At 42.5% G+C, this 27,383-nt stretch overlaps 1 protein-coding gene and 1 long non-coding RNA gene across 14 annotated transcripts in view; both read right to left on the minus strand.

The window, feature by feature from the left end:
* SEC31A (SEC31 homolog A, COPII coat complex component) overlaps positions 1-18,598 on the minus strand; it is a 65,154-nt gene extending 46,556 nt beyond the window's left edge. For 12 of the 13 annotated variants that reach the window (XM_063135918.1, XM_063135916.1, XM_063135915.1 and 9 more), the window contains exons 1-8: positions 18,449-18,598; positions 10,599-10,681; positions 8,307-8,430; positions 6,085-6,283; positions 5,892-5,987; positions 2,700-2,840; positions 1,259-1,401; positions 821-920 (exon numbers count right to left, since the gene is read on the minus strand). In XM_063135918.1, coding sequence (XP_062991988.1) covers positions 821-920; positions 1,259-1,401; positions 2,700-2,840; positions 5,892-5,987; positions 6,085-6,283; positions 8,307-8,430; positions 10,599-10,677 — 882 coding nt within the window. In that variant the 5' untranslated portion in view covers positions 10,678-10,681; positions 18,449-18,598. Of the gene's footprint in view, positions 1-820; positions 921-1,258; positions 1,402-2,699; positions 2,841-5,891; positions 5,988-6,084; positions 6,284-8,306; positions 8,431-10,598; positions 10,709-18,448 lie in introns of all 13 variants that reach the window. The other variant, XM_063135906.1, reaches the window with a different exon arrangement.
* Positions 18,599-23,014: 4,416 nt separating this feature from the next.
* Positions 23,015-25,903, minus strand: LOC134404634 (uncharacterized). The gene is made up of 3 exons (XR_010025891.1): positions 25,434-25,903; positions 25,027-25,078; positions 23,015-24,169 (listed from the first exon to the last, which is right to left on the minus strand). It is a non-coding gene; the product is annotated as an uncharacterized LOC134404634 (long non-coding RNA).
* Positions 25,904-27,383: the final 1,480 nt, after the last annotated feature.

Here is a 27,383-nt window from a genome sequence, read left to right on the forward strand (position 1 = left end):
AGCAGGAGGGAGCCACCCTTCCATCATGCCTGGATACAGATACAGCTGAGAGCCCCTCTCCTTCCAGGCCATCAGGAGGAGAAGCAGCAGCAGCAGCCCTTGCACTGCGCCCAGGACCTGCTGACCTTTGAAACTAAGAATCCAGTGCCCGGATTTGCTTTTTTCCTTCTCCCGCCCAATTCCCTTTCCTTTTGCATCATGCCTTTTAGATTGTAAGCCCGTGGGCAGGGACTGTCTTAGTTCTTATCTTTGTAAGCTGCCTTGGAGGCCTTTTGGGGTAAAGGGTGGGATAAAAATGCTACAAATAAATAAATAAGCAGTCCGAGGAAGCTTGAAAGTCCCTGTTGTTCCCCATGTTCTGCAGGAATGTGAAGTTGCAAATGTATTCCCACCCTAGTTTTGAAGTTGGTATCTCTTAAGTTGTATTGGGTTTTAAATAATGGTTATTTAACCATTATTTAGAGAGCTCCGGCTATTGGGCGGTATAAAAATGTAATAAATAAATAAATAAATAAATAAATAAATAAATAAATACTTATTGCTATCCAATTTTTAAGGATTTCCCCCCTTCCCCTGAATTGCATGAGTTTGTTTTATTATAACATTTGGCTGTTATGAGAACTTTATAAGGCTAACATAAATATTTTCATTATGCGCCTGAAAAAAACCGCATGGGAATCAGAAAGTTTGTTTGGACAGGTTGGCCCAGGTGAGTTCGCCCGATCACAGAGGGGGAAAATAGACCACTCTAGCTTATTTTCCCTCCGTGATCAGGTGAACCCGCTGTTCTAAAAGCTTAAACATTATTTGCAAACAGTACCTCTCCTGTGTTTGGATTGGAACAAAGGATTTTAGCATCCTTTCCACAGCTCAGCAACAGTTCAGGATCTGCCATACTCCATGCAATGGTCAAGATACCCCTACGTAAAAAAAGAAAGAAAGCAACAAATAAAGAGTTTTAAAAGGAATAAATTGAAACAAGTGCCATATTGATTTCACACCTCCCCACCCAAAGCTATAGCAATAAAGAGGATGTAGCAACACTTCCAACATCTGCATTTCTATATTTTAGCAATAACATCTGCTGTACACATTATATTTTGCTGTAATGTTCTCCATCTCCCCAAGATCTTCTCCATCTCTTTTGTGAACCGCCCAGAGAGCTTCGGCTATTGGGCGGTATAAAAATGTAATAAATAAAATAAAATAAATAATAATAAAGTAAATTTTGTAAGAGGGAAAATAAATATATATATACCTTGCATGGCTCTCCAGAACACGCAGTGGAGAAGATGCAAACCTGAGGTCCCACATCTGGATCACAGGCAGCCTGTCGTCTTCTGAAGCCAGGACCATCTGCGTAGCAACGTCGGGATGCCAAGCTAGCCCTGAGCAGTGCATCTGAAAGAGTATGACCAGGTTCAACTAACAATGCTAAGCAGGCTTAAAGGAAAAAAACCCCTCTTTCTTATATCCAAGACCTTCTTCACACAGTCCCTCACCAGCGTGGCTGCAGAACCATCCGAGATAGCTTCCCTGCTGGTCCGTGAGTTAGTTGGAGAGCAAAAAGGTGGACTTCACAGCATTCCTGTGTGCTGGTGGGTAGCCTCCAAGAGACCTGTGTAGTTTAGCTTAACCTGTAGCTTCACAGTTAATTAAGTAGGCTTTTACCACCACACCTTAATTGGTTTCAAGCAAGTACAGCTCCATAAGTCAACAACTGCACACTGCTAAGCCTTTGCCCAATTATCTCATGAAGTGAAAGAGATAAGGGTGCTGTGCCTTGAGTCTCACAGAATTGCTGGGAGGCTCCCTCCTCCCAGGAGCTGGAATGGTCCTGGTCTCAGAGAAGGGGGGTTTGATTTACCAGACTGCGATGTTTCGAGCAACTTTCGGGGACAGAAGCCCCCTTCTCCTGATTGTCTGTGATTGCCTATCAGCTCCTGAGCTCGAGGAAGGCATCTAGCACAGAAATTCTTAAGATCCAATCCACAGGCTTAGTGCTTTGGTTTCGCTCCAAAGGGGCAATGTCCCCGCGGCCAGCTTGGAGAACCTTTGCTGGTTCTAGGGGAAATGTATTCTCATACTATGTTGGGGAAGGGGACAGAGTACGACCAAAATTTCTTTGGATATATATTCTGCATTCATTTCCCATTCATAAACTGTCACCCAACTGGCTTTGTCTCACTTTAGTCATAAAAAGAATCTGTTTTGACTGGAACTTGATAGAATCAGAACCCCAGATCAACACACAGGCCTACCCACGCAGGGCCAAGTGCACGATGTATAGGATCCCTTCCCCGAAACAAAGAGGGGGAATCATGTAACCTACACGTGGAACATTTGTGTCATATGTTACTTCGGGGCATGGTGACAGAGGCCACCCGCCTGCCCCTCCACCACGCAAAAGGAATCTTTGGCCAAGCAGCTGTGTGAACCCATCCTAAATTTATTTATTTATTCATTTATTTATTTATTAGATTTTTATACCGCCCAATAGCCGAAGCAACACACTTGACTAAGATGACTGTCTAAACCAGATTTCCCCAACCTGGCTCCCTCCAGATGAGTTGTGACTGCAACTCCCATCAGCCTCAGCGGCCATGCTGTCTGGGGGATGATGGGAGTTATAGTCCAACACACCTGGAGGGAGTCAGGTTGGGGGAACCTGTTCTACAACAAACCGGCTGATCAGTTACCCGGTTACTGTGGTCGCTGACTTTGATGATGGGTTCGTTTTTCCTGAGATCCCACACTGTCGCACGGCCGCTGGGGCTCGCCGAAGCCAAGATATGCTGGACTTGCCTGTTCCACGCGATGCAGCTGATGTCTTCAGGAGGCTGATGGAAACAGAAAGTGTTGTGATACCAATCGCAGCAGCCCAGACTCCCAAGCTGTATCAACAAAGTACATCACTGCAGACGGACAATTCTACTGCTGCCTCAGCTACAGCCTATCGTCAGCTCTACCCCAGAGGTAGCCCGTTAGAGCCACCGCGCAAGCCCCCAGAAAACCCCACACTGCGGCTTCCAGCTGGGGAAACATGGTATAGCATCATAGCATCTGTGTGCTTATACTCCCTGTCCACTCCCCTTCCCACAGGTGTTAAAGACACCTGTGGGAAGGGCAGCAGTGACGGGCAGATAATGCTAGCAGCGGGGGAAAGGAGGGAGAAGCAGTCTGCTTGGAGGGAGGAGAAATAGAACAAGGAAGACAAGTATCCGCTGAATCGTAGTTGCAGGGCTGCGTTAAGAAAGTGGTATGGTTACTGCAAGGGTACAGAACCAGAATTGGGGTGGGGGTGGGTGGGTTGTATGCCTACCTGCCCCTCCATGGGCTGGATGATGGCAGTGGATATGGCTTTCTCAGCACTGAAAAAGGGAATTGGCCGGTGCTGGGAGAAAAGCTTCTTCGTCCTTGGCTTCGTGTGAAGCCCCCATGGGGGTGGCCGCATGAATCCACTCGATCGGCACTGGGAAGAGCACTGGCTCCTTCCAGCACTGTCTAAGTCCCCACTGTTATCCCAGATCAAAGATAACAGCAAGACTTCCTCTAGGAGGTGGGGCTTGGAGGCCAAGCCCCGCCTCCTGGAGGGACCCAAAGAGGCTCCCATGGGTCCGATGCAAAACTTCCGCTTGGCTGGGTGTGTCACATCCTTGCTGGGTAAAGCATGGAGGATCACACCTACAGATGCAAGGACAGGTTAGATAACCTTCAGAACTACCATTCTACAAATCTCTGATTCTAAGAATGATTATGCCTCCTTCTGGGTACCACACTTCAAGATGGATGCAGACAAGCTGGAGGGGGTTCAGAGGAGGGCAACGAGGATGGTCAGGGGTCTGGAAACAAAGTCCTATGAGGAGAGACTGAAAGAACTGGGCATGTTTAGCCTGGAGGAGAGAAGATTGCGGGGAGACATGATAGCACTCTTCAACTACTTGATAGGTTGTCACACAGAGGAGGGCCAGGATCTCTTCTCAATCCTCCCAGAGTGCAGGGCACGGAATGATGGGCTCAAGTGACAGGAAGCCCGATTCTGGCTGGACATCAGGAAAAGCTTCCTGTTAGAGCAGTAGAACAATGGAGCCAATGACCTAGGGAGGTTGTGGGCTCTCCCACACTAAAGGCATTCAAGAGGCAGCTGGACAACCATCTGTCAGGGATGCACTGAGCAGGGGGATGGACTCGATGGCCTTATAGGCCCCTTCCAACTCTACTAATCTATGATTCTATGAATCAGAAGTTGCCCTGCTGTTCTTTTCAGGTTTTTCCAGAGCTACTGGACGTTTGTGTGCTTTACAATGTGCACACACCTTAACAGAAATGAGTAAGTGCATTCTTTACCCAAACAATCATCATAAGACACACTCTCCAAGTGGAAACAGGACAAACCACAATAAAGGCACGTGGCAGTTCCCACTGCATAATCTTCCGGCATGTCTGGAGGAAGGGGAGAGGGGCAAATTTCTATTGGCAACTAGGAATGCATCTATGCTTGATATCTCCAATGTGGGGTAGTGATTAGGGCAAGTGTGGGACACCTTTTTTCTGTCAAGGGCCATTTTCCCTCATGGGTTGGGGATTCACCTCGCTTCTCTTTCTGCCAACTTCTTATTGATCTCTTTCTGCCACCCCCATTTCTCTCTCTCTCTCTCTTGTGTCTTTCCTGTCCAGCGGGCTGCCAGGGAAGGAACAGATTACTCTAGCCACAACTTCTCTTTTTCCTAAAGCTTTTAAAACTTGATTTTGTTCTGACTTTATACTGTTAGTTTTACCCTACCCAGTGCCTGTTTACCCTACCCTGTGCCTGTTTGCATTCTCTTCCCCTCCTTATTGTTTTATTATGATTTTATTAGAATGTAAGCCTATGCGGCAGAGTCTTGCTATTTACTGTTTTACTCTGTACAGCACCATGTACATTGATGGTGCTATATAAATAATAATAATAATAATAATAATAATAAGAAGAAGAAGAAGAAGAAGAAGAAGAAGAAGAAGAAGTCTGATCTAGTCACATGCAGAGGGCATTTTAAATTAGTCCGTGTGGTATGCATGAAATTAGGCTGAAGTCTACACTAGCCCTAAAGTTGTGGGCTGCCCACCCCTGCTCTGTAGAAACAGAGATTCTGCTGGGATACATAGGGCAAAGGATTGTTCCCCCACTATGCTTCAGCCTCGATGCAATTTCGACACACACATCCTACCATCCTTTCAGTCTCTCTTGCAGTCAACAGTGTGTCATGCTAAATCCGTCCATATCTATGGTGCCCAAGCACTATTAATCTTACTGCTTCCACAAATTAATTCAGCTCCCCTTCGGGAAAGTTAATTTTAAAGTAAGCGCCAGGCCTGCTGGGAAAACACACTAAGCCATGGTTAAGCTGTCAACCCCTTTGCAGTAAATGGTACGTGAGCATGTCTAAACCATGGTTATGTAGCCACCATAGTTAGGAATGGTTCACTTGACACATTAAGCCATAACGTTCAGCTCAAAATGCTTAACCACCGTGGCTTGGTGTGTTGTCTGAACAGGGTCATCCTCACACAACTGGACGTTTATCAAATGGCTTTACAAGATTCTAAGACATTTCCGCACAACCAGGGGAGCAATCCTAAGGGTGTTTAGACAGAAAGACATCCTAAAACTCCCAGCATTCCTCAGCCAGCCATGCTGGAATTTGTAGGACTTTTTCCCAGCAGAGTTTGTAGGACCCATTTCTGTCTAAACATGCATAGGATTATGCCCTAAGACACTCCTGAAAACAACGTGAGACCACAGCAATCATATAAGCTCTTCATTCTCACAACCGTTACCCAATGGTTTTCTTTACACTATATCTATATCTACACCTACATCTATATCACACACAGACACACACTCCTTTTACCTGTGTCTTGGCTCCCGGTGTCATTGGTGTTGCAAAGTTGTTCAAGTCCCAGATGTAAATCTCAGACTCATTTGCACCAGACGCTACTAGGTTTGTCTATAACAGAGAACACACAAAGAAATCATGCAATGAGATTTAAATATAATCTAAAATGATACTATGAATATTGGGGTGGGTGGGGTGGGGCTCTAACCTGGAATACGTTGACGTCCAGAGCTCTCACAGGTCCTGTGTGCTTATCCTTCTGTGCAATCACAACTTCGCTTTCACCAGCTAGTATTTTAGCTGGGTCATACAAAATGATATTCCCATTTTCGCCACCAGCAATAAGTACCCCTGAAAGAGTCCCATCGGACGCCGTTTTGTGAGGGCCCCATATCAGTTTGTGATACCTGCAAGATAATTTTGAAAGGAATGGGAATAAAAGTTATCTGTGAAATACATATTCTCCTATCCATCTAATCAAGCCACTAATGAGTTTGGCCTCCCCTCGTGTGATGACCAGCGTGGTGCAGTGGCTACAGTGTTGAGTTTGATAGGAGGTGATCCTGAACCAAATTCCCACTCAACAATGACATGAAGTGGGTGGCCTTGCCTTCCTCACAAGGTTGTTGTGCAGATAAAGGAGAATTCTAGAGAAGTTTGAACTGTAAGTCAGTAGGCCTTACAACTGAAAAGCTTTAGATATTCACCAGATTGCATATATTGCATTTGGTGTAAGATGTGGGTGGGAAAAAAGCCTAATTTGCTTATGTAAAAAATAATAAGTCAACACTACAGCCTAAGTAAGCCAGGTGCCTCAAACGATAACAAAAGTAGGAACGGGGTCTCCTGTTGACATCGTTATCTGCTATGAAAAATTCATGGACTCACTCAAACGTCAATGAATTTATTTATTTATTTGCCTTCCTCATCGCTCTAGGAGCATCTCTGCTTTCGTTGACATTATCCGAAATGCTCCGTCACAAGAAGCAGCTGCTGTTAGCTTAGCACTAGTGCTGCTAAAGAGGCCACTCAAGACAATTCTAGCTAAAGATAAATTTAAAAACATGGAAGGAATTCAGGATCACTCTAGAAATGAAGGGCACGATCCAAGGGCATTTCAGTGGGGACAGGAGCTTGTGCACATCATTGGCTTGTGCGCTGGACTATATTTGGGGGGGGGAGGGGGCATCCCAATGATAGGGCCCTCCTATAGCCTGTGTGGTGCTCCTGTTTATGAGGACAAGGAGGGAGGGAGGAACTAGCCAGTGCAAAACAGTCTGGCTTCCCCCCCCCCCCCCCACGATCTAGCCATCCTAAGGACTATTGTAACCTTCTTCTGACCGGCCTTCCTTCTTCTCACATCAGTTCGTTGGTTTCTATTCACCACTCTGCTGCTAAGAGCATCTTCTTGGCTCACCGCTCTGACCATGTTACTCCACTTCAGAAATCTCTTCACTGGCTTCCAATTCACCTCAGAGTCCAGTATAAACTTCTCCTGTTGACCTACAAAGCTTGTCACAGTCTAGCTTCTTCCTAGCTTCCCTCTCTCATCTCACACTATTGCCCCGCTCGTGCTCTTCGCTCTTCAGATGCCATGTTTCTTACCCGCCCAAGGGTCTCTGCTTCTCTTGCTCGGCTTCGTCCATTTTCTATCGCTGCCCCTTATGCCTGGAATTCTCTTCCAGTACATTTGCGAACCACAAGTTCAATCACAGTTTTTAAAGCCCAGCTCAAAACTTTTCTTTTTTCTAAAGCTTTTAGAACTTGATTTTGATCTTACTTTTATACTGTTAGTTTTACTCTCCCCTGTACCCGTTTGGTGCATTCCCTTTCCTTTCTTATTGTTTTATTATGATTTTATTAGACTGTAAGCCTATGCAGCTTACATTCTAATACATTCTAGCAGGGTTTTGCTATTTTATGGTTTTACTCTGTACAACACCATGTACACCGATGGTGCTATATAAATAAATAAATAAATAAATAAATAATAACAATAATAATAAGCCCCAGAGTACCTGAGCATGATGCTCTTGCTAGCATCTTCCTTCTCCTTCCCACCTGTCTGTCCCAGAAAGCCCAGGGGACGTAGCGGGGACTGTTGGGCCCTGCTCTAGGTAGGGCCTGCAGCAATGATCCCTCTCTACCAGAGATTGCTTTGGCATGACCCCTTCCACAGCCTCTGTCTGGGCCTGCCATTGCTATGCTCTGGCCAAATGCACAGCGGCACAGTTGCCTTGGTGTGGCAAAGAAGCTGTGCATAGGCCCCCAGGGCTGGATGCAGACCACTTACCCATTTGGCTCCCGTGTCCAAATCCAGATGTTGAATGCTGCAGCCCTTAGCTGCCAGCATTCACAGCCTGACCTTTCTACGCATGTTATGTGCTGCGGTTATCATAAGTGGATAGTTTTAAAAAAAACAACACATACCTATGTGAGGAAGAGAAAATGGCACAGGACTTCATATCCAGCGAGGGGTCTGTCAAGTCAAGTTCAAATATTTCCAGGGAAGCATTGCTGCTGAAGGTCGCATCTAACTGCTGAGCAGATGTACCTGCATAGAGACGTGCAATCACTTCCTTACCACTGATCTACTATAAACATGTCACTTTTGAGGGTTAACACAAAACCTAAGCTTGTTTTTCAACTATTTTTAAGAACAAAAACTATCACTACTCTTCACCAAACTTTGAATCCTTTTGTGGCTGTTGTTGTTATTAACAATATTTATAAGCTGTTCAAGGATTTCAGAGCGCTGGGCAAACAGAATAAAAGAATACAAACAGAATAAAAACACATTAAAACTTTATTTAAAAAACAAAAGCAAAGTGCAATAAAACCACGGCTGGTCATTAAGGGAAGGCTTCCTGGAACAACAACGTTTTCAGGAGGCATCAGAAGGAATACAAAGTTGGAGCCTGCCTGACCTCCAGAGGCAGGGAATTCCATAGGAAGGGGGCCACCACATTTAAGGCTTTTCTCCTGGGGGAGTCCAGTCGGACCATAGGTCCATGTGGAACCACCAGGAGCATGCCCTCAGATGACCTCCGTGACCAGGCAGGTTGATAGGATTAGAACACATTTTACTGTTTGCACAATCTCCCTCTCACTTAATGATGTCAGTAATCACCAAGGAAAATGGAATTTAGGGTGTAATCCTATGCATGTTTAGACAGAAAAAAAAGTCCTACAATTCCCACGATGTCCCAGCCAGCCATGCATAGGATGGTGCTCTTAATGTGCTGTAGAAGAGCTGAGCTGAACTTTTGGTAAGCACTGCACAAACCCAATGATCCTATTAAGGCTGCACGTCTCTATATTAGGGATGCAGAACCTCATCCCAGGGGCAGGGCAAATCTGGCCCTTCGGAGATCCCTAGATGGCCTCACTAGATCACCGAACCTTTGGTAGTTTCCCAGGAATTATTTCCCGATTCTAAAAGGATGAAATGCTTAGTTACTGGCAGTAAGAGCTTGAAGCTGGTATGCTGGTATTTTTGGAATGTGGCCCCTGCACAAGAGCTTCTCTGAAATGGAATTCAGCCCTCGGGCTGAATGTTTTAACAGGACCAAAAATTGGCTCTTATAAATCTTCAAAAATACAGCAAAAAAGACGGGGGACTAGGTGTTCCCTCCTGTCTCCAAGAAACTTGACTCCCAAGTTGTATCTGAAGAGTAAATAATATCTCTAGTTCATGCAGGCTTATGAAAAGTACTGACTTCAAAAGTTTATGTATGATAAGCTTGCTATATCTTTGAAAGTTTATAGGAGCCAATTTTTGGTCCTATTGGAAATCCTTGTATCTGGGGGATAAAAAAGTTTTTTTTAAATTTGCATTAAAAAGTTTAAAATCTGTATAAAATTATTTTCCCACTGATGAAGACCTTGTGGGTCGAAACGCATTTGGGATTTATGTTTGTTGTACGTTTGTGGACCATTCTGTTCAAATTTTAAGTGTACATCTTTGTTTTATAATTAAATATATTTTAAATGGACACATGATTTTATTTCAACAGGCATAGTTACATGAGAATTTGACATACTGTTTCTAATCAGTTTCCTTAAACCTATTTTGTTTTCAGGTTTGTTTTTGGTTTAAGATAACACTTTTTTATCAGATCCGAATGTTTCCACACCAACGGGAAGGCCTGTGGAACACAGAGGGACTTGCGTCCAAGTAAACGTGGCCAGGATTGCGCTGCAAGTGAAATTCTCGCTTTTGGTAATGGCTGGATGAAGTATGTAGAAAAGCCATGTAATATACTAACCAATGCTGTTGTACATTTTTATAGGTGGCTTTAGAACGAATTCAGGAAGGACAATTCTGTCAATGGCTATGAAAGATAAGTGGAACCTCCACGTATAAAGGCAGCCTACCCTAGAATACAGATGTTGGGGCTAAACAACAGGAGAAGGCTTTCACCTTCATGCCTGGCTTCCGGGCAAGCAGAAATATCTGGCCGGTGTTGAGCAAGCTGTTCTACTGTTGGTCTGATCCAGCAAAGAAAGCCACATGTTCTTATTTAAAGCAAATATAAATTAATCCAGACCAACAAAAGACACAGGTGGAGGTAGAGGTTCTGATTTGTTGGGAACAAGTACCACATTTTTAAAAGACCAGATGACAGGAGGATGTTCTTCAATTATGAGTGTCAATTGCAGTCATAATAAACATTTCCACATTTGCATGGAATATTAACGAAGTCTTTTTCAAAAACTCACCAGTAGCCAAGTAAATGGGATGGTGGTCAGATGGACTCCATGCCTGCATGGCAGTACGGTCTATCTCTTTTAGCTTCATCCTGCTGAAAACAGAGTAACAGACAGCATCACTAAATGAAAGGCAGGAAACAAAACAGAATTAAAAACTGACACATCGGAAGGATGAAAAACAGCTTTGAAGTCAAAACTGTGCAAGTGGAAACATTTGCTTTTATATTTAGAATTGTATTTAAACATTGCTGAAAAATAAAGCCAAAATAGCCTTCGGAATATTCAGCAACATTTAAAGAAGTTACAATAGAGGTTGGTCTCACTCGAGCTTGTAGAACCGACAGTGCAACTCCATATATGTCTACTCAGAAGTTCCACTGATTTCAATGGGGCTTACTCCCAGGTAAGTGGGTACAGGAATCCAGACTTAATTTAAGCACCTAGAAAAAATGTTTCCCATATGGCAGTCTAACATACCCTGAAATAGCCTTTTCCCAGTTTTCTTTTCCAAAGGGCCTGCTGTTATTGCTAACCATGAATTATGTAGCTCAGAGGACCTCTAGGGGAAATGTGTTTGATCCATTTTAGCTGTTTTAGGGCGCAATCCTATTCATGCTTAGACAGGAAAAAAGTCCTGCAACTCCCAGCATTCCCCATCTAGGACAGCCCTTGGACTTGCCTTCAGGGTATTATGACATCTGTAGACAAATACATCTGGAGTGCGCCGGGTTTGCCACGGCTGGGTTATAGCTTCCTGCTATCTCCCACACCTGATGTAGACTCCAGGATAAGCATCCAAATAGGACACTAGAGCTGAAACTTCTCTCAAGGCATGATTTGCCAAGGATGAAACTTAGAAGAGTTTTCCACGGAGAGTAAATACCTTCAAATTCTCAAGTCAATCCACACTTTGCAGGCAGGACATGACCAAGGAGCCGGGGAGAAGAGGAGCTGTACCCCTTATCATTAGTATATTATGGTCATTATCCAATAGGTACTCAATGAACTGTAGGATAAAATGTGTACTAAAGTATTTACTATGCACTGGAATGAATTTCTTTCACTCTTTGATTTCACCACCAAAATAGCTTTTTGTGATCAAAATGACTATGCCTCAAAGTCACATGAAACAAATATAGTATTTCTTTCATGTCTAATGAGCTTTAAGTATCAAATACTCTTAGAACTCCTTGGACTCTCCTGATACATGTTTTTAATCATTTTAATAACAAATGCAGAATGTTCTAAAGGAAGGCAGTACAGGTGACCCTTATAGAATCATAGAATAGTAGAGCTGGAAGGGGCCTATAAGGCCATTGAGTCCACACACACACACAAACACACACCCCGTTCAATGCAGGAATCCACCCTACAGCATCCCTGACAGATGGTTGTCCATATGCCTCTTGAATGCCTCTAGTGTGGGAGAGCCCACCACCTCCCTAGGTTATTGGTTACATTGTCATACTGCTCTAACAGTCAGGATTTTTCCTGATGTCCAGCCGGAATCTGGTTTCCTGTAACTTGGGATGATCGAGAAGAGATCCTGGCCTTGAATAAATTGCCTAGGCCAGACCCGCAGGACACCATACGCTTACCCTCTACCTCACTCCAACCCATAGGATGAAGCATGTGAAGCTCCAATTCCTGGTCCGCTTGGAATGCAGTGGCTGGAAAGAACTAATGATCTGCTCCAATTGCTTTCACACTCTGCTGTATTTGCTCCAAGTCCTGTCCAAAGACAGGCAGGACTTGGAGCGCACAAAGACCCTGAAAATTATTAGTTAGGAGCAATGGTGGATCTCTCTTAGAATACCTGTGCCTCATCCTCACAGCACACTCTAGTTGGAAGCCTATGTCTCTGCTTTCCCTCTCCCTTTTTTGCTTCCCTGGAAATGAGAATCTCAGGACAGAAAGCCACATGACTCTCTACGCAAACACCCAGGCACAAAACCACAAGCCAGACCTAATTCTGAGCGGCTCAGTCATCAATTGGGAGCTTGCTTCTGAAGCTCTGTGTGATTTTTCTTGGCTTTGAAGCTCTAATATGACCATCAGGTTTTTAAAATAAGTTTATATTCCATGCTGTTCCTCGTGGCTGAAGAATAAGTATTTTAAATCGGATAAAATACATGCTGATGCTCCATTATTAGAAGTTCACCCAAACTCTATTATTTTTAATCCTATTTATAGCACCTTTTGGGGGCAGAGGACAACATAGGCAATGCAGCTACTGGCTGTTAAGATACTATCTATTCTTCCTCCTTCCCTTTGGGTAAGCCATCCAATACAAGCAACAGTTGAAAGAGTTATAGCTGGTCCACGTACCACTGTCTTAGCTGTACATCTAAAAAGCACGGTCTCCACCCTTTTCAGACCTTTAACCCCAACCTATCTCACGAGATCCACTTTTAAACATGTATATCCCCCCCCCCTCACCATCGTCCCTCGCCTTCTCTTGATCTCTGTCCACCATCTTTTCGGGTTTACCTTTCCTCTTTCCCATTCTCATAACTGTTCCCTCCCACCCCACCCCCCAAAAAGGTGCAAGAAAATGGTGGCCGTGCTCTGGAGGCAGCCCACTTTGCACTGTCCTGTGTGTCAGCTTGGGGTCCCAATCCACCAGTTAAAGACCAATGAGATGGAATAAAGTCCAAAAGTAAAAAGTATGGCTTTGCAAACTTCCATGTTCTACAGGGATCTGAGCCCGGCTTCAACTCCCTTCTTAGTGTACACATGATGCCAACTCCAGGTTTGCTGCTGCGTCGCCAGCGAAACCACCTTGGGGAGCCATTATGGTTGAAAGATGGTCTATAATTATAGTAAATGAATACAAGAAATAACATCCACTCCAAGTTCCTGTTTACCAATTTCAACTCCCATTGATCAACGAGATCAAATACACACACTGATCTGAAGTCCTGCAAAGTTAGCTAGTTCAAATGTTGTCTGCTGCCCAGGATAGTAAAACAATCTTGCAATTAGTATAGAAGTATTCTAGGTAGGATGCCTGTGAACTGCAGTAATGAGAATGTTCTGGAATATCTTAATCCTGAAATGTTGATACTTTCCACCTACAGTCCTCTATCTAATTGCCTTAAAAAACGACAATGTGGCTCTCAATATGAAGACAAAGTGCCCAAAGTTGTATTCTAGCTACTGCTTCCTCTTACCGTTTTAACTAAAAATGATGTTGGAACATCACAGTAACTTTCATAAGAACGTGGAACAAGATAAAAGGAGAAAGAGTAAAACAGAAAGACTGAACACTTTCAGATAAGCATCTCTCAAACCTATCTTTGAGGCTATTTGCCAATTGCTTGAATGGCTAACAAGACTACACCAGAATATGCAGCCCTTGGAGATCCCATTTTGTTCTTTAGCACACTACCTCCTAAAAAGGTACACTACTATAATTTTATACCAATATGGTACTACTCCAGAGGCTTAAAAAACCAAGGGCAGTGTCTTGTGTGAACATGGCCATGGCAACCACCTTTTTCCTTCACAAGGAACTAAACATTCCCTTCCCTGTTAACAGTTTGTCGGAGTTGAAACAGTTATCTGAAAATGACTTCTAGCTACAAAGAGATAACGTTTGCAATAATTAAGCCCATGAATAGGCTACTTCCAACATGACAAATTCCTTAGGTGGAGAATACGTCTGCAGCCCAATACATCTGGAAGGTTGGCCTGCAGCCTGGAGGGGACTAGTTTTCTTGCCTCTACATTTGGCATGCATGGAGGCTACCCAGGTAGAGTGAGTTGCAGTAGTAAAACCTGAAAGTTAAAGAAGCATAGACGAGTGTAGCAAGGCCTAGATTCAACTTCAGTATGTTTATTCTCAGCTACTTCTAGCCAGGTTGAACCCTACTACACTGATTCACTGATCCGTAGCATCTCGGTTGGACTACTGCCATACGTTCTACGTGGGAATGCCCTTGAAGACCACTCAGAAGCTTTGACTGGTACAGAATGCAGCTTTGCACACTCCGTCATTTTGTGGGGAGGTGTGCTCATATTCAACCTGTGCTGTGCAAGTTATACTGCTTACCAAATCGCTTCTTTTTTAAAAAAAAAATTTTTATTTTATTTTTACAAATTAAAACATCTTACAAAAAAGAAACAACAACACAACATACTACATACATTTTGAATAAACGTTGAATACATATATATTGAGTAAATATTATCTATAACCTATCCTATCATACAATATAATCATTCTTAACATATAAGTGCACCCCCCACCTCAGGATCTATTCCTGCTTCCAAAATCTCATACTTTCTTCCGCTGGCGGTTTCCCACTTCCCTTAGAAAACACAAATATTAGGAACTGTTTCCAAATTCCTTCAAACTCATTTATTTTAATTATACCTTTCCTCCACTTAATATTACAAGTCAATTTATCATTAATAGCTATTTCCCAAACTTCTCTATACCATTCTTCAATAGAATATTCCCCCTGAATCTTCCAGTTCCTAGCTACCATCAATCGTGCTGCTGTCAGCAAACTCGATATCAATTCTTTAATTTCTTTTCCACATTTTAAATCTTCAAATAGTGACAGTAATGCAATTTTTGGTGTTTGTTCTATTTTCATTCCCACTATTTCTTCAATTTCAAAAAACACCATCTTCCATAATCTTTGTACATATTTGCATTCCCACCACATATGTAAATACGTTCCTTTTTCCCCACAACCTCTCCAACAATTTGCTGAATGCTGATTATTTATCTTATTCAGTCTAATCGGGGTTAGGTACCACCTCCACAAAATTTTATAGTAATTCTCTTTTGTTCTCACTGACATACCAAATCGCTTCTGCATTCAATGCAAGGTAGTTGGTTTAACCTTTAAAGCCCTTTGCAGACTGGGACCTACACACCTGAAGGACCACCTATCTATATATAAGCTCACATGCAAGCTGAAATCAGGTTAGCTGGCATTACTTGTTGGGCCATCCTTAAGTAAGGACAATGGGAGCTAGAAGCAGAGACTTTACAACACTGGCTCCTAAGCTCTGGAACATCCAGCCTGAAGTTTGAAAATCCACATTGAGGTTCTAGAAAAGCCGTACAACTCCTTTTCCATTAGGCATTTGGCTGATCTAGTTTCTGTGGCTAATTCTGTAGTGTGTTCCTGGTTTTATATTGGTTTTTATTCCTGTTACTACTTGTTAATCACATTTCAACTTTTAGAAAAGTGTTTCTACAAATGTTTAAAATAAAATGTCCCATGTGGTAAAAGCACAGATGTCATTTCGGCGTTTGTATATAACGAAATGTAGCTTCTAAATTCTCTTGCCGAATTGGAAAAGGAAAATGAAGTTTGAACAACAGTAGACCTCTGGAGCTCTTATATTCAATGAAACTTTATTTGCGACAATAAAAAACAAGGTACGGCAATTTCTCTAATTTGTCCAATTTCTGCTAGTGTTCCAACTTAGTTTGCAAGTTGCAAAGGATCAATTAAAAAGCGTATGCTCCTATACCAAGAAAAATGTGAAGTAAATTGGGCAGTTTCCAATGGTACTCGCAACACAGAGTAAAGCCACTAAAGTGAATAGGACTAGTTTAGATAGGACTAACATTAGATACTGCTCATTGTCATGTATATATTCTATACGTTCTCTGGGACCAATCTTGCAACAACTGACCACAGCACTTCTTCATTTTGGTTAACGTACAACTGCCATATAAATCACACTTCCTGAAATAAGATTGCTTGACAGATCATGCAGCAGGAATTTAGGTGTTGCCACATGCCAATTTTAAAAATATACACTATACAAATGGAGGTTTAGGTTGTTCTGGGCCTACGTCCAAGATAGAAATTTAACTTGTAACATATTATAAAAGCTCAGTTAATCACTATTCTTCAATAGGCATGTGCAGAATAAGGAGTGATTCCTATTTTCCAGTCTGACATAGGCCAAATTTCAAGTTCCCTAAACAACTCAACAAAACAGCATGGGACAAGTTTTTTGCATTATTGTACTTGGAAAGTATCATTGCAGCCTTGCGTCCCTTGCTTGTAACCTTCTAGGTGTGTGGAAAACGGATCATTACTCAACTGACAGCACCAAAACTTTTGATACTGCCCCAGCCGCTCATTTAGATAGATTAATGGGCCAAAGGGCCACATACTCAAGATCACTTAATGCTGCCTCATTTCTCCTTAAACCACAGTATAACATTTGATTGAAGGGTGGCTACTTCCCACTTGCCATGAAGCAAGTCTGCATGTAGAATGGAGATTCTATCCCATGTTTAGTAAAAGCCAATACAGAATCAGTACCAATACACACAAGATCGCATGCTTGAGATGCAACAGCAAACCATGCTGGCTGGGGGATGCTGGGTTTGGTAATCCATCACCTCCCAAGGGCACCAGGTATGGGGAGGTTGTTCTGTGGTAATTAATTCAAAACCCTCCCAGTTTTTGTAATATAACATTTATAACATTTTATCTATTCTTTTGTATATAACACACTTTTATACTCTGTGTATAACTTTTGTGTATGTAATTGGCTAAAACCTGTATTTGGTTGCCTTCAGTAAATTGACTGATTAAGCAATTCACCCACAATATTACACTGACATGAAATACACACACACACACACACACACACCCATTTTGCCTTCTTAATGAGCCTGGTCAAGGGTGATTCCAGGTGGAGGGTTTGTAGCATTACTAATTAGAAGTCACTGTATAGCTATTCTGGGTTTTTTTTCTCCTTAACTGGTATTTTGTGATAAGAAACAAGATGGAAAAAGCAGTGGGAAAACAACATCATCTGAACCCCCTGAAAAATTCTTTGAATGAAGTAGGGGTGACAAAGGCACAATAAAACCCTCGTCTGGAAACACCCCAAAGATCCCAGGCTCAGCCCTATGGGCAAAGCAGTTTGCATTAAGTTATCTTTGGTGTGAATTCCAGAGAAGGCAGATATTCTGAATTAACTGATCTTGAGTAAAAGTGCAGTTTTCTGTAGGAATTACACAAAAATATCAACCAAGGCCTTGCAGAAAATATCAAGAACGAGTCGGGAATCACTGGGTGAGTTTTAATACACAAATCAATTAACTTTTACAATTCCCTTCCCAATTTATCCTTTCAGGACAGTTTTAGGGTGGGTTAAAAGGTATCTACTGGTCTCATAATCTCTTAACATACATTGGTAATGGAAGGGGGTTGCTTTATATAGCTTTTCAAGCACACTTAGGGATTAAAGTGGGGATTCTAACTAACTCTTCCAGATTTATTACTGCCAAGTACGTACAGCATAATTTTGCCTATGTGGTGTTGTCTTCCCCCTCTCCACATACACACACTTTCTACAACTACAAGCACATATGCATACACTCTACCACACCAAGGGGAAGAAGTGAACGACTCGGCCAACCCCCAACCCAAAAGAACAAAGGAGGTGCAGCATTAAAAAGAAGTTTCCTCCAGATCCAACCCAGGCGACCCTCTCTGAGCCCAAATTCCCATTCTTCATAACTCTAGGAAAAGGGAGGGGGAAGAAGGGGTCCCTTATCAAAACAAACATGACTCTGGTGATCTCCTGTCTGCAAAGAGAGAGTACTAAGGTCACGCCCGCCCCACATTCTGCTTCACCCAATCATTCCAATTAGGGCTGCAGTCCTACTTGGGGGTCAACCCCATGGGGCTCAGTAGGATTTACTTCTGAGTAAAGATACACAGGACGCAAAACACTGGAGAGCGCGCCCTGGAGCTCCCGGTCTCTTTAAAGGGAAGCGGCCCATACAGACCGTTTAACTGGGGATAGGATGATGGCGAGCAAGGCAGCGGGTTGCCGCTAGCCCCTTTTCTCTCCCGCCTCCTCACCTGCTCCGGCCGGTCACCCTCTCCAGGAAAGGCAGGGCTCAGTTGCGGCCTCCTTCGCCGGCGGCTCCTCCTCGCTTTCTATCAGGGCCCGAGGCTCCTCCACGTTCCGCTTCAACGTGGCAGCCGGAGCACCGCCTCCATCCCGGCGGCTTCCGGGACAAACTGACACCCGCCCCGCCGCTTGGGCTGGGCCTGCCTGGGAAGGGGACGGGCCTACCCGACGCCACGCAGCCTCCGAGGCAGAGACAGCGCCGACGCGCCAAGTGGTCGGAGTGCCCTGGAGTCTCGGGAGCGGGAGCGGGAGGCCGCGCTGGGCACCATTGGAGCGAGGCCCGAGCCCTGTTTTTCTTGTTCCAGGCCATGACAAGAGCCAGACTTTAATTTTAATCCTAACAGAGCTTATACTTGTACCAAATATTGCAGTAACTCTGTACATGTGCAAAGTACCTTTCCCTCCCCGCTGAGCTTACAGCAACAACTACTTCAGCAGAGCCCTAGCTGGATCAGACGATGGGGCTGTACCAAAAGTTAGCCTCACTTAAGCCCCATTTATTTCAATGGGTCTACTCGAAGTAGGACTAACACAGGGCACAACCTCAAAAGCCTAGTCCACCCATCCTGCTTCCACAATGGCTAACCGAGAAGCCCACAAGCTAAAGTAGGGTATGAAGGCGATAGCTGGTGGAGCAGGTGACATATAGGAGGATATACAGCTTCCCCGCAAATTTTCTCTGCTGCCCCTAATTTTTTTTTCAAATTAATAAACAGTTTTAAAGGCTTGCAAACCTGATGGACTACTCCCCTTCTTTACTCCCCCACCCTGAACTTTTAGGCTGGCTACAGGGCATCAAGGGCCAAAACAGACATTACTTTTAATGTGTGCCTAGCAGCTATGCCTTTTTCTCCTCCATCACCTCATTTTTACTTACTTGTTTTGTACCTGACCAAGAAAATGCCACTCACGGCAGTTAGTGTAGATGGCTAGAGTAGGCCATGATACATATCAGGAACCTAGCGCAGTGAGTGGGCTTTTAATATCTGGATCAGGCCCCCTGTACCTACTATAGAAATTGAAAAATAAACATTACTACTAGACACACGTTTAAAATAATGTCTGCTTTGGTCCAGAGGGTAAGAACATTGGAGATTCCTTATATTTAGTCAGGTCACTGATTCTGGCAGTGGCTCTCCAGGATTTTGGACAAGGGTCTTTCCTAGCCTACCTAGAGATGTCAAGGATTGAAACTGGGGATTTCTGCATGTGATGCAGGTGCTCTATTATTTTTTATTTACTTATATAGCACCATCATTGTACATGTACTATAGCTCTACCACTGAGCTATAGGATTTGCCCCAAGCTGGACTTGATTCTCAACTCTTTATAGATATTAAGTCTGCAATTCTGAGAGTAAGTTCCATTGAACTCAATGGGGCTTATTGCCAAGTAGACATGAATAGAATTGCACAATAAGCAGACAGCTTTGCTCCTGCACACCTTGGATGGAGGCCAACGTTCTGATTTCTGCTTGGGATAAAAATGACATCCAAGTCATAATTTAGCTTTCGTGCCCACACCTTATTTCTGAAAATATGTACTGAACAGGATGCTTATCTGGAATGCTCTTCAAGGGACAAGTTTTAGCTGTGCCCCATTGCCAAGCTCTGTTACTGAAAGCTGCTCCCTTGTCCATGGGTAGGCAAGATGGTGCCCATGGGCTCCAGTGTGTCCCCAGACACCTTTGGTGCCCACCAAAAAGCCTTACTCCTCCCAATTTTAATTTTAAAAGTTTACATTGTTAGTGGCGGCTGGGATTACTTCAAAGTGAAATGGGGGTGTCTAGCTGCTGCCATCTTAATTTCTCATGAATACCTCTGGACAGGTTACTTGCTCTTTGTGACTATGCCTATCCATGGCAGCCATTTTATGGTTATACTGAGTTCCTCAAATTTATTTATTTCATTCCTATCCTACCTCCCCCGCTCCCCCAAGAAACCCAAGGCAGCGTACATAACCTTCTCCATCCTTACAACAATCCTGTGAGGGAGGTTGGGCTGAGAGGCTGTGACTCTTCCCAACGTGCTCATGGGCCCAAAAGATTCCTTATTGCTGCCCTAATCCAACATGGCTGGCAACTCTGGCTCAGATTAAGCTCTTCACATGCACATTAAACCCCTTATCTTTTATAACTCCACAACTCTTTTCTACCAATGTATTGCTTTGGGCAAGGTACGCACTCTGCCTAGCTCACCTCATAGGGTTGCCATGAGAGAAACACACAGCCCAGCTTCTTGGGGTGTTTTATTCTTCTCTTGTCTTTTATTAAGCATCAGAGATGAGAGGTATAAGAGAAACAACCCCTTCAGCAGCATCTTGTTGCAATACCCTGTGCCCTAGACACTGCCTGCCTTCAAGCAAGGGCAAGGAACACATTGGTCCATTTCTAATCATCTAAGGAAAAGTGCACTGTATCATTTGACATCTAATATACTGAATTTCAGTCCAATACTATGTAGAGGGGAGACATTGGTGTTTTCACATATTACAGATGTATTTCAAGTACCTTTGCACTCTCAGGTGGTAGCACTTTCTGTGAGTGGAGAAGAGGCTGGCCTTCTGAACATAAAATCGAATATGTTTTTTAAAAATGTAAATCTATGAAATTTCATTTTTTATTTTTTTAAAAATGTAAATCTATAAAAACTATAAACTGGATGTGTTACTTGTGGTTGTTGGTTTTGTTCTGAAGTGCTTCTAAAAACATACAATTGCTTTTCTTTATTTAGCTATTTATCTAAAGTATATACTGCCCTTCATTGTCAAATCAGATGGTGATAAATAAAATTCATTAAAAACAGTTAAAATGAAATACAAAGTTTAAAAAGTTTTAGTAAGCTAGATATTAAATCAATAAATGCCAGGTAAAACATGCAGCAGTTATGGCAATAGATCATAACACTGCAACTAAGGATGCAATCCTATACATCTTTAGACCAAATAAGGCCCTGATATGGCTAGCTGGAGAATAATAGGAATTGTAGGATTATTTTTCTGAACATGCACAGGATTGCACCCTAACTACTTTACATAGCTTAAACCCTAAGCAAAAGGAAGCTCACATTTAACATTCAAGTTCTTATGTAGTATTTAAATAGCACCGTAATTGTGCATGGTGCTTTAAAGCAAAGCTCCTGCTCTGTAGGGCTTGTCAGCATACATGGGGTAATAACAGAAGGGGAGTGAAGGTGGAGATAAATGGGAAGAGCGAGTCTTTCAGTAAAGAAATGCAAATTCCAAGGATCCAAAAGGTATTTACTTCCAAGTAAAACATGCATTGGATTAAACTACAAGTCTCACCATTTCTCCTCATTTCCTTAGACATGAGCACACAATTGAAGTTTGCGTTTTCCCATTTAGAGGACTGCATGAAATGTTTGAGTTAGAGGAACTCACAGTAAGCCTAGAAACTATTTTTAAAATAACTACTCAAGAATTAATCTATAAGCCACCACTATCAGCTTTTGTTTTCTAGAGATCTGGGACTAACTTTGCTAACGTTATGACCATGAGATCAGGCCAAAGGCTATCTAACCCAGCATCTCAGTGGCCACCAAGATGCCTATGGCGTAAACAGGACGTAAGAGTAATAGCCTGTTCTGTTATTGCCCAGCAAAATAGCTATCATGTCTAGCAGGATTCAAATCAGGCCACTAAACCATGTTAATTTACAACTAAATGCCCCAGTTCAGAAGACACCTTAAACCATGGATTTAACCATGGTGAAGAAGGCAGAAAGTCTTATTCACCATGGTTAAAGCCATGGTTTAAGGTGTCTTCTGAACAGGGGCCATTTCTATTTCTTTCTTACAATCTAGCTTCGTATCGCTTTGTCTTAATGTATATGTTTTGCATGTGTACACGTGTTTTTGAAATGTTCCTGTAAGGCCTTTCTTGTGACAAGCACCTGTGATAGTTTGAAGTTACCAGCAGAGTCCTATACAAGTCTAGTCAGAAACCATTCCATTTGAGTTCAATGAGCCTTATTCTCAGAGAAGAGGTTATAGGATTGGAGCCTAAATATGGGAATATAGATAGATGCACGCTGGAAATGTGACTTTTTCTTTCGAGTGTTGCTCCTTCCTTCTTCACTCACTGTCTTGCGCCAGTATTGCCCTCACCAGTAACAATGCAGATTTTTGGGGAGCCCCACTTCTTGCACTCCCCACCCCCACTGCAAGAATGGTCTAATTATCCCAACTCTCTGCCCCTTACTAATCCACTCTTATCCCATGACTGCCAAGTTTACTCAGGAACCTTAATTTTCATTGCAGAATATGCAGCAGAGCACTTCACCTTCATTACTTTGAAGTTGTATGATCCTGTACAGATGGGAAAGACCTTCCAATACCTTGAATGGAAAGCATCAGACCAACACACAAACACAAAAATCCATCTTCTGTCAGGCTTCTTCTGTAATTTAGATTTAACTTCTGTCAATTCCCCAACTGGGATAGTAAGTTTTAGGTAAAGTGTGTTTAAAAAAATCAAGCCACAAGACAATTCAAGGTCAAAGTATGCATTTATTATCTATACAAATCAGGAAACAATGTACAATATGTTGTCTATAAAGATGTCAAAATTTACACATTCTGGCCATCACAAGCATGTTCAAAGGTATTCTGCCTGGAAATTTGTCCACTAGATGGATAAGTTGCAAATGGGTAAGTTAAACATAGCTTAAGACATCACACAAACAACCCAGATGAAAAAAACTAGCTGGAATTTTTGTTTCACATAACTAAAATACAAAGGAAATGGCTTTATTTGTAATCTATTTTTCAATACTGTATGACTTTATTCTTAACTGCTGTGCCTATAATTAACTTTTATATTTCAACATTCTCAATAACTGTTTCCCTTTAGGGATTGTGGAATGTCCCAAGTTTTCTTAAGAAATTATTGGGGGTTCCAGTTTTAAGACTGGAATTAGGGTGGAAGACCAACTGGGACCTATAAGCTGTTTTGAAATTTTTTAAGGAAGAACAGGATCTGTTATTTTATATGTATGCAAAATAAGCTTTTTCTATAAATGAACTATGCACGAAATCCAGATTTTTATTAGAGCTAGTTTACACAACACATTTTCCACACATGTGAGCAAGGCTGACGGCACATATGCTCAAGGACATTGTTGGCCAGTTCAGACAACACACTAACACATGGTTAGGCTGCTAACTCTTTTGCAGCAAATGATTAATAAGCATGCTTAAATTGTGGTTATGTAGCCTCCACAGTTAGGAATGATTCAGACGATATGCTAAATCATATTTAGCTTAAAATCCTAGAATCCTTGATTAGTAGAGTTGGAAGGGGCCTATAAGGCCATAGAGTCCAACCCCCTGCTCAATGCAGGAATCCATGTCAAAGCAAACCTGACAGATGGTTGTCAAGCTACCTCTTGAATGCCTCTAGTGTGGGAGAGCCCACAATCTCCACTGATAATTGCTTAGTGTGTCATCTGAACATGGTCAATGGATTTAACAAGCAAACTGGTTAATCTAGCAGCAGTTTTCATGATCACAGTAGCAGTTTATTCAGTTGTTAATAACATATAATTTCCCAGTAACAGTGTCCTAATGAACACCAATTTTCCCCTCCTCTCCTGTTTTAACAAAACTGTTTTAAAGGTTACCTGGTTATCCTGGAAAGAAACATCTTGATACCTGAAAGCAGAAGGTCAGGTGGAGAGAGAGAGAGAGAGAGAATTATTGTGAGTGTATGTCATCTACTGGCTGAATTACATTATGTTAACAATCTGATTTAGAACATTAAATCTTGTGTCCTCATCTACATGAAAAATAATCACAGCAAATCATGATGTGAACAGCATAAAAGGTTTAATCACTGGACACAGGGAAGCAGCAGAGAAGAAAAATAACATACAATGTTGATGTTTAGGTCCTTAGTGAAAAATATTTACATTGGACTTTTGTTTTGCACATTTTAAGGACTATATCCTGTGATAAAATTCTAGTCTTGCCATAAAGTGCATGTATTCCAAGCAGTGGTCTGAATACAGACAAGAGCAGATCCATGGAATTCAAAGTTCTATATGACTACATCTGGATCCTGTCCATTATCTATTATCAGACATGAAGTTTTGCATCACGAGAATCTCACATTTGGGGATTGGTGTGTGTGTGGGGGGGCTTTTTCTATTCCTTATGAGATCCTATGAGAACCTGAGAGAAAAGATCAAAGGTCTTAGTTGACTCTAGAAGGGTACTCTTCCTGTGAAAGGACACAGTACCCTGGGATTATAGCTACTATTGACAGCAAGGCAACCATTACTATCTTTCCTACAAATATAAGAATAAACATTATAATTTTGATATTATGGAATGACTTTCCCAGATATAGACATAACTTATATTTAATAATAATAATTTATTTCTTACCCGCCTCTCCATTTTGTTCGAGGCGGGGAACAAGAGTAAATAAAAAATACATAAAACTGAATTAAAACATAATATACATTGTTAAAACATCCTAAAAAAGAGGGTTCAAAGCAACACCGCACCTCACGTTGGGTCTTCATGTTCTAACTTTCCCATCTGTGGTGTAAGCAATTTCTGAGGAAATAAAGAATAAGATTAATAGTTCTTTATACCTTCTGCCAACAACAAATGCTACATATGCATAAAGCACACACATATAAGTTAGTGGTATATTAGTTTAAAATGCAGGTTCTCAAACTAAGTATTAATCACACTAAATCACGTGAACAGGAAATAATGGGTTTTCATAATTGTGTATACCATTAAGCAATCATATTCAGCAACTAAAAGGATACCCATTATCTCATAGTACAACATACAACTTGCACATTATACGTGCCACACATGGGAAAAACATATTCAACTTTCACTCATGCCAATTGTTAATTGAAACTGCAATACTGATAATCACATTGGGAATCATACTCACCCATTTTGTATTTGCTGCTGCAACAAAACGTGAGCGGCACGCAAGGGATCCATTTCATCCCAAATAAAAATTAAAAAGACAAAGCAGGGGAAATCGAAATATTCTTAACTGTGATCATGGGTGGAATCCAACTAAAGTCCTATTTAGAGTAGACTCAGTAATTAATGGGTCTACTGTAAGTAGGAGCTTAGTTGGCTTCTACCCATGGTATTTTGAAGCAGCAACAATTGGCGAACCTCTCCCTGTCCCTGAAGGAATTCAACCTCATATAAGCAAGGGAGAAAATTTCTCTCGCCCCCCCCCAATAGAAGTGATTCCATTTAATTAAGTCAGAAAGAGAAAATTATAATGCCCCTGAGCCCCCCACCAAGGGAACAAAATGGCGCTTCTTCTTAAACTGAGTGGAGGGCTACCGCTGCCCCGTGAGGCCTAGCCCTGAAGCCTCTGCCCCGCGCAGACACCTTCTCTCCACACAGGCAGACGCCAAAAGGACCTCAACTCTGCGCCACGCGGAGATAGCCAAGCTCTCCCCTCACATAGGGGCATTCCTATTGGCTTAACCACACGCCGCTTTTGATTGGCTCTTGCCCCTTTTTCTACTTCCGTTTCCGGCGCTTGAGCGCATGAATTTTCGACCTATAGAGATAAGAAAATCTTAGATGTACGCAGCATCGCAGTTTATGTTGACACTTCCGGTAAAACTTTGAACTAGTTTTTCACTGTGGCGGCTAATGTATAATCATGTAGGACTGCGGTTTCTGATGTGAATTATATACGGTTTTCATCATAGAGACGAAAAAGAATTCGCGATGACACAATGAGCCCATAGAGGACCATAAGAATTTTAAACCCCTTTCTAATTCCTTTTGTAGAGCGTCGTGGCTAACGTTGGCGTTCAGTTTTTCTCGGCCATTCGTAATATTTGTCTTTCAATACTTTTGCCTGTCTCTACATTTTCGTCTGGGGAACGTCTAAGTCGCTTCACCACAAAGAAAGGAATCTCAACTAACGGAGCTAATCCTGTAAAGGAAAAATGACCAATGAGAAGCAAGGTTACACACGCACAGAGAAAGAAATCCAATCAGAAGCAGGTGCACCGTAGGAAGGGAGCCAATAGGAAGGCGTGGTCCATGAGAATGGCGGTTTGAATCGGCCTTTCAACTGGCGGCGGCGAGTGTGTGTGTTTTTGTTTATTCGTTCAGTCGCTTCCGACTCTTCGTGACTTCATGGACCAGCCCAGGCCAGAGCTTTCTGTCGGCCGTTGCCACCCCCAGCTCCCCCAAGGTCAAGTGTGTCACCTGCAGGATATCATCCATCCATCTTGCCCTTGCCCTCTTCCTTTTGCCTTCCACTTTCCCTAGCATCAGCCTCTTCTCCAGGGTGTCCTGTCTTCTCATTCTGTGGCCAAAGTACTTCAGTTTTGCCTTTAATACCATTCCCTCAAGTGAGCAGTCTGGCTTTATTTCCTGGAGTATGGACTGGTTTGATCTTCTTGCAGTCCAAGGCACTCTCAGAATTTTCCTCCAACACCACTGCTTTTGATAGATGTTCAAAAGCATCTATCTTCCTTCGCTCAGCTTTCCTTATGGTCCAGCTCTCGCAGCCATAGGTTACTACGGGGAATACCATTGCTTTAACTATGCGGACCTTTGTTGTCAGTGTGGTGTCTCTGCTCTTAACTATTTTATCGAGATTTGTCATTGCTCTCCTCCCAAGAAGTAAACGTCTTCGGATTTCCTGGCTGCAGTCAGCGTCTGCAGTAATCTTTGCGCCCAGAAATACAAAGTCTGTCACTGCCTCCACGTTTTCTCCCTCGATACATAGATCTAAAAAATGTGAAGTATCATGTATACTGAGTTTTTATTGGAACTTGCGGTCCGACACTGGATATGTCTTCCCTCGCAAAAAGTAGAGAGGGTTCTCCCCACAGACAGACCAAGGGCTAAAGCA

This window comes from Elgaria multicarinata, chromosome 10 (genome assembly GCF_023053635.1).
Source record: "Elgaria multicarinata webbii isolate HBS135686 ecotype San Diego chromosome 10, rElgMul1.1.pri, whole genome shotgun sequence".
NCBI classification, from domain to species: Eukaryota; Metazoa; Chordata; class Lepidosauria; order Squamata; family Anguidae; genus Elgaria; species Elgaria multicarinata.